The 12,368-nt window shown below is 45.4% G+C and overlaps 1 protein-coding gene across 2 annotated transcripts in view; it reads right to left on the bottom strand.

Annotated features, from left to right (window-relative positions):
* The window catches only part of LOC138950950 (colorectal mutant cancer protein-like), a 72,443-nt gene that overhangs the window by 15,120 nt on the left and 44,955 nt on the right, over positions 1-12,368 (bottom strand). The window contains exons 1-5 of one of the 2 annotated variants that reach the window (XM_070322667.1): positions 5,701-8,835; positions 5,243-5,559; positions 3,279-3,392; positions 2,501-2,643; positions 448-551 (exon numbers count right to left, since the gene is read on the bottom strand). In XM_070322667.1, the coding sequence (XP_070178768.1) occupies positions 448-551; positions 2,501-2,643; positions 3,279-3,392; positions 5,243-5,326 (445 nt within the window). In that variant the 5' untranslated portion in view covers positions 5,327-5,559; positions 5,701-8,835. Of the gene's footprint in view, positions 1-447; positions 552-2,500; positions 2,644-3,278; positions 3,393-5,242; positions 5,560-5,700; positions 8,836-12,368 lie in introns of those variants that run through there. The other variant, XM_070322666.1, reaches the window with a different exon arrangement.

Below are 12,368 nucleotides of genomic sequence, written 5' to 3'. Positions count from 1 at the left end.
CTTTAAACGCAAGGCTCATGGCTTCCGCACGTTTTCGTATTATGGACCTCAGTTATGGAATTCACTCCCCTTTCAATTACGTCACTCTCCATCCATTTCATCTTTTAAGTCCAATTTGAAAACTCACTTGTTCCAACAACACTACGGATAGTTCCTTAGTATATAGAGTCTGGGGATGTGAGATGTGCATGATGTGTTGTTTGAATCTGACAGTGATTGTATGATTTTTGTATACATGTATTGTTGTCACGCGCTTTGAACTTCTGATAAGGCGCTTTATAAATGCCCGTTATTATTATTATTATTATTATCTAAAACAGCGGTAAAACACAGCCACAGATCTGCTAACAAACCAAACCTTGCCGTCTCAGGCCAAGTACTCATGGACAAAAGAATTAGGGAAAAAAAAGATTTTTGAAAAGGTGAGAACAAACGCTGACAGCTTACCCAGGCTGGCGGAGTGCGAGTCCCCCAAGTTGTCATGGTTACTACCTCCATCCTGACTGCGGTTGCTCTGGGCAGCGTCAGACTCCTCAAACTCCTCCTCTTCCCTGGAACATTGCGCACCCATTGTACTCACCCTCATAACAAGTTAACTGACTTACAGAAAACTCTAGTTTTTACAATACTTGCTCTACAGATTCATCCCTTCCCGTGTATAACCCTTTCCTGTGGAATTCCGGTCGCACCTCCCAGTGGAAAGCTAACAGCAGCAGAGCAACATTACCCGGGCGTGTTGGTGTTTGTTAAGGTGTAATGTGCAAACGGCACTTGTGGCCGATGACTGAGGTCCTTTACGCGCCACAGTGGTGACACAGGGTATGACATGGATACCGCTTCTGAGTTCGTACGCAAGGTTGACCGTGTCTGTTCACGCCCCAACTTGTACTTGTGAGCCACAGATCCTAGTGCTGGACCCTGTGTGTGGGGTAAGCGCATCCTTCCACTTGGACCACACAATACAGCCTGGCTGCTTTCTGCGCTGTGGTCACTATGTGTAGACATCATGTGGAAAGGGACGCCACAAAGCAGCCACTCATCTTTTCTGGTATCAATCACAAAGCAGCCAGGCTCATCTTTTCTGGTGTCAATCAATCAATATGAGGCTTATATCGCGCGTATTCCGTGGGTACAGTTCTAAGCGCAGGGATTTTTATTTTTTTATTTAAATTTTTTTTTATGCAATTTATATCGCGCACATATTCAAGGTGCAGGGATTTATTTATGCCGTGTGAGACGGAATTTTTTTTTTTACACAATACAACACGCATTCACATCGGCCAGCAGATCGCAGCCATTTTGGCACATATCCTACTTTTCACGGCCTATTATTTCAAGTCACACAAGGGACCTCGGTTTTTCGTCTCATCCGAAAGACTAGCACTTGAACCCACCACCTAGGTTAGGAAAGGGGGGAGAAAATTGCTAACGCCCTGACCCAGGGTCAAACTCGCAACCTCTCGCTTCCGAGCGCAAGTGCGTTACCACTCGGCCACCCAGTCCTCTATGGTATGTGTCCATGGAAAGATGCTCTCATCCCGTGCTCAAGCCTGGATTGGTCCGTGTTGGCTGACATGATGGGTTATACAGGAAAGAAGATGTCTTTCAAATCAAAGTGTCAGTTCTCACTTGATTCACATTCCCAAGGTTTTCAGATGACAAAAATGTGCACTATTCAACAGCAAATGTGACACACGCTATGTTTTTGTATGACTCTTCTAATTCAAACCAAACCAAAATATGCTTCTTTGATCCCATTGCAATGCATGGAACACTAGCACAAAGCATTAGGACATATACTCTCTTGTACAAGATCTAAAGCGTCATGGATAGGAAACCAGGCCAAAAAGCATCTGAGACTGTGCCAAAAGGTGACGTTTTCATGTCAGTATGTCCCAAATGACATCACCAGTACATTTTTCATTCTATCTAATCTGTTTTCGTTCTATTTTTTCTAATAACATGCGTTAACAATTGATTGCCAACTGGAATGGAAGAGCACAAAAAGTGTAACTTGATATGTAGCTTCTCTAGAGGGAAAAACATCTTCCACTTTCATGTCAGTGTGTCCCATGCAACATACATTTGCCAAACAGCTATGTGCAAGTAGATTATTTGTTAGTGGTATAGAAAATACTGATCAACAATTAAAGTCAGTTTTCACATTCATTTTCTACCTATTTCTTATTTGTTTATTCTGTTGGCAATGGTGAAATGTCAGCAATCGTGTGTCATTCGGGACAGTAGACATGACACCTGACCTTTTGGCACAGTCTCACCTCCGTGTGAGTGTACACATGCTGTAGAGACTAAGGGAAAAGGTGATGCTAAGAGGTACCCCCTTTCAATGACACTGAAAATGTGAGAGAATGATGAGAGAAAAAGGGAGCCTTAAATCTAATGGAGAAACATGTAAGGCCATAAAAAGACAATCTGGGAAAGCAATGTCTTAACAGGGGCGGGTATTTCAGAACCAGGGGAGGGGTGTCAAGTGAATTACCTGATGACATTGATGTGGTGACGTTCCATCTTTTTGCGCAGTTCAGCGATGACACTGTGCAGCTCGATGATGCGTTCCTCGTAGCGCGCGGCCACCTGCTCCACTCGCGCCTCCACCTCTCGCTGTGAGCACAGCGTGTCACTCTGCAACACACAGCACGCACACATCACACACAGCACACACAGCACACACATCACCTTCCAACACATCATACATAGTCACACAAAATCTTAACAACTCATGAGTTTGAAGAAGGGCAGCCATGAAAGCAAGCCTATGAATAAAAGGCAAGAGCTATACTCCTATAGTCAAAATAACACCGCTATGTATTACCAATAGTGAATGAATTCTTTCTTTCTTTCTTTATTTGGTGTTTTACGTCGTTTTCAACCACAAAGGTTATATCGCGACGGGGAATGGGGGGAGATGGGATAGAGTAAGCCACTTGTCAATTGTTTCTTGTTCACAAAAGCACTAATCAAAAATTTGCTCCAGGGGCTTGCAACGTAGTACAATACCTTACTGGGAGAATGCAAGTTTCCAGTACAAAGGACTTAACATTTCTTACATACTGCTTGACTAAAATCTTTACAAAAATTGACTATATTTTCTATACAAGAAACACTTAACAAGGGTAAAAGGAGAAACAGAATCCATTAGTCGCCTCTTACAACATGCTGGGGATTCTTAACTATTTGACTACAGCAGGCACACACACACACACACACACACACACACACACACACACACACACACACACACACACACACACACCCACCTGTGTCATGTTGACCTGTCGTTCCAGGAGGTCTCTCTCCCTGGTGACATGATGCAGTCGTGTCTTCAGTTCGTTCAGCTCGCCCTTCATCGACGTGATGGCTGCCAGGTGCAGCTGCAACACACAACATTTTTTAAACATTTTTTGTCTCAGTGAGTAGTACGCTGGCTTTGTAACCAGTTCATTGCTGTCGGCTTTAGTTTGAGGAACAGGTATGGACAACTTTGGAGTATCCTGTATTTTCACAATCAACTTTCACTGCAGCCTCTTATCAGACCGAATCGTACCACCTTCGTGTGCTATTGCATGCAAAAGACTGATACGCATGTTAAAAATCCTGAGTTTCCAGCAGAAGTCTGAGGACTAATGGAAACACACAGATACCTAGCACACGTTACCTTGAAGACGGCGTCATGATGCCAAATTGGCTGGGTTACAATGGGTAAGGCATGCACAACTCTCACCATAAGGTGACCCCGAGAGCGGAAAGTCAAGGAATGCCAAAGAAGAAGATTCAGAAGAAACCATTGTTATAACAAGAATGTATAACTGAGTACTTGGCTATCTCTAGTTGAGGTATTGGTTTGAACTAGGTGTTGGGCAAAAGTAATCACTTTTTATGTTTTGTGATCATGTACGATCAGCAGTGATCTAAATGGTCCTGTATTTCCATGGTTACCTCTTCCCAAAGCAGCCCTATAGATCCCTTTACTAGGATGCTCTGCTTTAAAATCATCCAAAGACAGGGCAAGGCTGCTATATATGGCGAGGTGATTGAAAATGGCAGTGAGTGATGCACGTAATCTTCCCACAGACAGTCACCTTGTCTGTACCCACTGGCCGTGCGAGTGTCAAGCCACAGTCACCTTCTCTGTACCCACTGGCCCTGCGAGTGTCAAGCGACAGTCACCTTCTCTGTACCCACTGGCCCTGCGAGTGTCAAGCGACAGTCACCTTCTCTGTACCCACTGGCCCTGCGAGTGTCAAGCCACAGTCAACTTGTCTGTACCCACTGGCCCTGCGAGTGTCAAGCCACAGTCACCTTCTCTGTACCCACTGGCCCTGTGAGTGTCAAGCCACAGTCACCTTCTCTGTACCCACTGGCCCTGCGAGTGTCAAGCCACAGTCACCTTCTCTGTACCCACTGGCCTTGCGGGTGTTAAGCCACAGTCACCTTCTCTGTACCCACTAGCCCTGCGAGTGTCAAGCGACAGTCACCTTCTCTGTACCCACTGGCCCTGCGAGTGTCAAGCCACAGTCACCTTCTCTGTACCCACTGGCCCTGCGAGTGTCAAGCCACAGTCACCTTCTCTGTACCCACTGGCCCTGCGAGTGTCAAGCCACAGTCACCTTCTCTGTACCCACTGGCCCTACGAGTGTCAAGCCACAGTCACCTTCTCTGTACCCACTGGCCCTGCAAGTGTCAAGCCACAGTCACCTTCTCTGTACCCACTGGCCCTACGAGTGTCAAGCCACAGTCACCTTCTCTGTACCCACTGGCCCTGCAAGTGTCAAGCGTGGCTATGTACAGCAACAATCCACAGCCAAAGTGCACGGCTTTCAGAGCCATTAGCTAAGGCCACATGTGAGCAGTAGGGCTTGGTGCAAAAGCAATAAAACACAAGATGCAAAAGCAGGACTTTTTGGTGTCTAGACTATGGCAAAGTATTAAACTTGATTGAACTTTATTTTACAAGGAATAAGATTTAAGGCTAGGCCTTTTTTTACAATCTGTAAAGTAAAGTAAAGTAAAGTAAAGTAGACAAGCCCCCCCCCCCCCTCCCCCCCTGTAATCCATGCCAGAGTTTTGAGAGTTATGGAAACAAGAAAACTCCCAGCATGCATCCCTGGAATCTGAGTGTGACTGCTTAAATGGCAGGGGGTGTGGGCAGGGGAAGAGCCCACGAACGCAGAAGAAGAAGGGTAAAAAGTGATCAGTACAGGTGTTTAGGTAAGGGGCCTACCTGTGTGGTGACACTGCAGGTGTCGTGAAGACAGTAACGTTTGTTGCCCGCCATGCTGCCTTGCTCCATGCCAAGCAGCGGCATGTTGCAGTACTTCACTGATCTTTACATCCACAAAGTCAAGTTATTTATGTACCCAATGTTTGTTTTCTCTCTCTCCATGCTGTCTCTTTCTTTGGTGTAAAGTCAGTGACACTCTGTATGTCACATGATTTCTGTACTGATTATTAGTATTACATCCACAAATATAATACACCGTACATCACGTGCCGTCATTCCTTACATGTCATTACCATCCTGAAGAAATCAGCGACTGTCTGACAAAAATGTTATGAAGAATTTACCCAAACTGGTTACTGTTGTGCTTTCTGTTTGTTTTCTGTTTGTTTTTACATTTGGTTTTACATCCACACAGTCAACTAATTATCCAGTACTGGTGTTATCTCTTTTAATGCAACCTGATTTGTTCTCCTTTGTTGGCAAGCACCCCTCAGCAGCAGCGGGTCTCAGGCATCCTGAGCCTCACACAACGTCTGCACTGGTTATTGTAACATCCACACAGTCTAGCCTGTATCCAGTACTCTTGTTCTCACTCTACACACTGATTCTCAAATTCAAAGTCATTCTTTCTCCATCCTCTAATAGCCAAGTGTGAAATCAGAAGCACACAAAGGTGAACTGTACTCGACACCATCCATGGCACCAGGAATTGTAAGTCTGATTTACTAAACCTCTCCTCATCTCACTCCTTCCTATCACAGAAGCACAGTCTACTTGTTGTGGGGTGAAAAGTCTGACCGTGAAAAGTCTGACGGTGAAAAGTCTGACAGGTTCAATCAACAGCACTGCCTCCCTCTCCAACCACTCATACTATTTCAATCCTCCTTCAAGACTTTCCTGAAGGTCCAAATGGTCTCTTTTGTCGTGTCACAAATCTCACCACACATAGTTTTTATTTATTTCTATATACATATACCCTTTAAAAAAAAGTTTAGCGATGGCTGAGAAAATGTTTACAATTCTTACAAAATTGCTAAAATTCAAGAATCCAATGTGGTCAGTGTGTCAGCTTGTAAACACAATTTGGTGAGCACTTTCTATGGCAAGGACCCTGTTGTGGCAAGTGCATCACAAGTTTTTGCCCTGAAATATAAGACTTTGAAAATCAGCCCCTTTTCCGCGAAACAGCTAAATCTGTCCACATGTTTAGCACGGCACAAAGAAACTATCGCTCAAAACATTTCTGGAGCAACACTCAGTCCTTTTTTTGAATTCCAAAAAGGCAAGTTTCAATTACATTATTGGACGCTTGATTTTTTGCACGTTTTTAAAGATTGTATCCATTGTCTAGCAGTCCATAACTTTTTTTTTAAGAGTAAATAATATATATATATGACAACCCTGCTGGCACTGTCTTCTGCCTTATTCTGACAGCCAGCACTGAGTTGCCCTGAGTTCCATGGCCGTGCCTAAACAAGCCTGCAAGGACACAGCAGGGGCAGTGCTGGTGCAGTCAGGCAAATTCACGATCTGAGTCAGGGAGGGAAACAAGTGCAGTCACATGCACGCCACATGGGCCAATTCATTCCTCTACCCACCTCTGAAATCTGACCCTCTTTTTTTTGTTAATGTTGCAAGTCCATTAAAGTCCTATGAAAACAGCGTCAGTTCTGAGTGACTGTCTGGCTCTGGCTTACAGTGGCAGCACAAGAAAGGTATTCACAGCTCATTCTGTTATACAGCACAAGAGAGGTATTCACAGCTCATTCTGTTATACAGCACAAGAGAGGTATTCACAGCTCATTCTGTTATAAAATACATTTCTTAATGTGCAAGCAATCATGTTCACTACAAGTCACATGTTCACTACGGTCATTAATGCCATCTAAATTCCCACTTGTGCACGCAAACACCTGAGTGAACGTGAGAGTTTCAGCCTTTGAACGAAGAACAAGAAGAAGTTCACAACCACGGATCTATTCAAGAAAACAGCTTCCTTCAACTCAGACACATCAATCAATCAATATGAGGCTTATATCGCGCGTATTCCGTGGGTACAGTTCTAAGCGCAGGGATTTATTTATTTTTTTAATTTTTTATTTTATGCAATTAATATCGCGCACATTTTCAAGGCGCAGCGATTTATTTATGCCGTGTGAGATGGAATTTTTTTACACAATACATCACGCATTCACATCGGCCAGCAGATCGCAGCCATTTCGGCGCATATCCTACTTTTCACGGCTTATTATTCCAAGTCACACGGGTATTTTGGTGGACATTTTTATCTATGCCTATACAATTTTGCCAAGAAAGACCCTTTTGTCAATCGTGGGATCTTTAACGTGCACACCCCAATGTAGTGTACACGAAGGGACCTCGGTTTTTCGTCTCATCCGAAAGACTAGCACTTGAACCCACCACCTAGGTTAGGAAAGGGGGGAGAAAATTGCTAACGCCCTGACCCAGGGTCGAACTTGCAACCTTTCGCTTCCGAGCGCAAGTGCGTTACCACTCGGCCACATGCCAACAATCAACAGCTTGGCTGTGTCCTGTGCAGAGTGGGCTTTATTTGTTCAACAGCCTGGCTGTGTCCTGTGCAGAGTGGGCTTTATTTGTTCAACAGCCTGGCTGTGTCCTGTCCAGAGTGGGCTTTATTTGTTCAACAGCCTGGCTGTGTCCTGTGCAGAGTGGGCTTTATTTGTTCAACAGCCTGGCTGTGTCCTGTCCAGAGTGGGCTTTATTTGTTCAACAGCCTGGCTGTGTCCTGTCCAGAGTGGGCTTTATTTGTTCAACAGCCTGGCTGGGTCCTGTCCAGAGTGGGCTTTATTTGTTCAACAGCCTGGCTGTGTCCTGTGCAGAGTGGGCTTTATTTGTTCAACAGCCTGGCTGTGTCCTGTCCAGAGTGGGCTTTATTTGTTCAACAGCCTGGCTGTGTCCTGTGCAGAGTGGGCTTTATTTGTTCAACAGCCTGGCTGTGTCCTGTGCAGAGTGGGCTTTATTTGTTCAACAAGTTTGTAAGTGACACCTTTCTCCATCTGCTTAATGGATTCAACCACACAACAACAAAACCTCACTCTTCTACGTTGTTGATTTTTGGTTATGAGTCCAACTGAAAGGATGCTTGTATTCCACGGGGAAGCCTCAACAGATCTATGGCGATGAACATGAGTGTCACACAGAAAGGGGCAGTACCTTTAAACAAATGTTCAAGCTATCAAGATCTTCCAATTCTGTATGTCCATTTCACTGAGTTTTGTCCAAGAATACGAACCGAATTTGCTCTTGCTCCACTTAAATAAACATCAACCTCGCAACACTTCCACTGAAAGGTTAATCTCCGACACAACACAATGGAAGCATACACGAAACACAAGTCACTGTGGCACCGTTTTCTGCAAGGCAATGGAGCATTCACTGCCAGAACATGTGTATGATTTTTTTTACAGCCTAAAACCTAGCCTCAAATCTTTCCTACAAGCTGGAAGTCAAGCCCAATTTAGAGAAAAGTGAGCAGAGACAAGAAAGACTGACAAGTAAAGCCTTCAGGATTGGCCTTGCCTCACTCACAATCTAGCCTAGCCAAGTCTTCAAGCTTAGCATCCCTTTCTCTCCCACCCCTCCCTACAACACGCACTCCAGTGTATCCAAGTCTTGAAACTAGCATTTCCTCCCCTGCCACCCCTCCCACAAGACAGACACCCTGACACTGGTGCCAAGACAGCCCAGGTAATGAGAGTAACCTGGCAGGGGGGAGGTGCCAGAGAGCTACAGGTAAGGTGCAGGAAGACAGGTGCCCAGAGAGGTGGCAGGTGTGGGGCAGTGTTGTGCATGAACACTGGGTGTGGACTGTGCTGTCCACTGAAGGTCAACTGGATCAGTAGCCAGGTCGTCAGTGACTGGTCAGCTCTTTTTCTTTCTGAAGCTGCCTCTGAACAATGACACCAGCCTACATCAGGGAACAATAACACCAGCCTACATCAGGGAACAATAACACCAGCCTACATCAGGGAACAATAACACCAGCCTACATCAGGGAACAATAACACCAGCCTACATCAGGGAACAATGACACCAGCCTACATCAGGGAACAATAACACCAGCCTACATCAGGGAACAATAACACCAGCCTACATCAGGGAACAATAACACCAGCCTACATCAGGGAACAATGACACCAGCCTACATCAGGGAACAATAACACCAGCCTACATCAGGGAACAATAACACCAGCCTACATCAGGGAACAATAACACCAGCCTACATCAGGGAACAATAACACCAGCCTACATCAGGGAACAATAACACCAGCCTACATCAGGGATGGGAGGAAAGGAAAATGCTTACTGGGGATTGTTGGTGGTGGTGGTGTGGAGGAGGGGGGGGGGGAATAAGTGCAGTCCCATCAAGGTGAGTCTATTATCTGGACATCAAAAATGGGCCTCACCTGATGTTCTAACCACTCAATCACTCCCTTTCAGATGGAGAGAAAAAGCATCCAAATCCTATCCGTGTGTGTTACCTGTCACTGTCCTCTACTTGTCCAGGGCCTTTTAGCCCTCCACCTCTTCTGTCCACTTCTTCAAACCAGACCTCTTGGTCTTACTAGCTCAAAGTGCACAGGCTTTTCGCCAGCACAATTCCAGCCATAAGTTGGTCTAAGGTCTACACAATTCCAGCCAAAAGTTTGTCTCAGAGGCCTGCCTATCAGTTTTAGTGGCATCAATCTCTGCCACATATCCCTCCTGTCACGTTTCTGTAAACACATCAAGAACAACCATCACTTCTCCTGATAAAACACACAAAAACGAAACAAGAAGACTGCTCACCCCCCCCCCCCCCCCCCCAACAGAAAATCTTTGAAAAAAATCCAGTGTAGCATTAAAAAGAACTTTTCTTATCCTTGGATTACTTTGCAGTTAAAACCAAAAAACTAAAAAATGTGATACAACAAAAATGCCTTGACAGGCTGACCAGAAGACTGCTGCGTAAACCACATCTAACTGTTGGTGGACATAGATAACTGTGACTTCCAACTCTGTGAAGAAACACATTTCAAGTTTAGGACACTAGCTCTAATTCAGACAGAGATGGCTTCTTCAGCATCAGACAGAGATGGCTTCTTCGGCATCAGACAGAGATGGCTTCTTCGGCATCAGACAGAGATGGCTTCTTCGGCATCAGACAGAGATGGCTTCTTCAGCATCAGACAGAGATGGCTTCTTCGGCATCAGACAGAGATGGCTTCTTCGGCATCAGACAGAGATGGCTTCTTCGGCATCAGACAGAGATGGCTTCTGATTAAATAAACAACAACTTCCCCACTGTCAGTCCTCATCTCCTGCTCAACACTTTACACATCCAAAGCTGTTACTTTGTGATTTCACTGGTTTTCTTCAATCACAGTGGAATATATAGACTAACAAAGGTACATTGCTGTTGGCAGAAACTCTCCATTGTTTCCAAGGAATACTGGGATGTGTCAGACACTTCACAACCAGCCTCTACCCGTTGACACGCAGATCTAGTCTTTATATCTGTGGGGCCAAAACCTGAAAATAGAAACTTGAAATGTTGTTTGAGGACCCTGCACACTCATTCACTGGACACATCCCGTGCAGACCAACTCTTCCTCCCCTGTCAAGTGTGTAGGCCGGATTAGGGAAACAACACAAAGCCGTGTGTTCTGTATTCACATTAGGCCACAAAAAAAATAGGTCTGTTTACGGTAACATAGGCCCAAAAAATAGGGTCGGTAGGTCGGGATTTTTTTTTTCCCCAAAAAAAAACCCCATATTTTTACGTTATTTTGCAAAAAAAAACCAAATTTTTTTTATTTTTTTTCCCAAATGCCAAAAAAAAGTCTAGGGTCGCGCGAAAAAAATAGGGTCGGTCGGGTTACCGTAAACAGACTATTTTTTGGGGGGGGCCTTACCCCGTCAAACTGCATGCACACAAAGTGCAGTCATAAAGACAGCAGGCCACTGTAACACTACAAGGAGGGAAGGAAGGGGGGAGGTTTTGTCTGCAGTTAAACTGTCGCTCCCCTCCCGTCACTCCAAGCAGGCCTGTGTGGGGGTAGGGCACCTCTCTACACTGCTACCTGTCTAGGGACACACCTGTAAAAACAGCCCACTGTCGCTGCCAGCCAGTGCACACGCTACATGACGCAGCCTACCTGTCGTCAAGCTACAAGTGCTTGCAGCAACATCTGTGATCAGACTTTCTCACCCCTCTCCTGCATGCAAAGTTGGCTCTGTTGAAGGGCTTATCTCACTACGTGTAACCCTACCTGCATTATCTCTATCTTAGGCAGACTCACACAATGACTTCAAAAACCTTAGTTATTTTGAGTACCTGTCCTCTACCTGCAATACCCTTATGTTAAACAGCTCTATGTCATGAGTTCTATTCCAATGCAATGATATCAACAACAACAAAGTCTGAAATAATGAAGAAATGTTGAAAATCTCAGAAACTGCTGTGGAATGTTACCTTTCTTTGCAACTAGCCATCGTATACTACATGTACTTCACAAGGCTCAGAAGCTCAGAATGCCCGTGAAGCTCAACAACCATTCTGATTTCAGCCCAAAGTCTGAAGAATCTCATGCGCCAGCTCACAACAGGTGCTGCAGTAGTGCGGCGTTAAAACAGCATCTGGAAAGGGAAGACGAGGCGCGGGGTGGGGTGTCACTGTGCACACACTGTTGGCTTGACTCGTGACAAGCTGTGTGATTTGCTAGTCTTGTCTGACATCTCGCTATTCCCTACCTGTCCGGGCGCCAATCAACCTTCCATCATCCTCACCGGCACTCAGGCAAGTCAGGTCACAAGGCGAATTAACTTCCCTGGTTCCCACATAACCTGTGCTACAAACTAATCACTTCTTACATAAAGTGCTTCCCGCACGGAGGATCTGAGAAGTAACGGGGAAAAATAATGTACTTCTCTTTCTCTCAACCATTCCCCCCCCCCACACACACATATAACCCCCCCCCCCCCCCCCATCTCTTTTTACACACAGACACACACACACAGTTGCACATATTCTCTCGCACCCCCCCCCCCCCCCCCCGCCACACACACACACACGAAACACACAGCCTCGACCTCGATCTCTCCC

This window comes from Littorina saxatilis, linkage group LG16, assembly GCF_037325665.1.
Source record: "Littorina saxatilis isolate snail1 linkage group LG16, US_GU_Lsax_2.0, whole genome shotgun sequence".
Lineage (NCBI taxonomy): Eukaryota > Metazoa > Mollusca > Gastropoda > Littorinimorpha > Littorinidae > Littorina > Littorina saxatilis.
The sequence above is the reverse complement of the archived record's forward strand: the minus strand, read 5'-3'. Positions and strand labels throughout refer to the sequence as shown.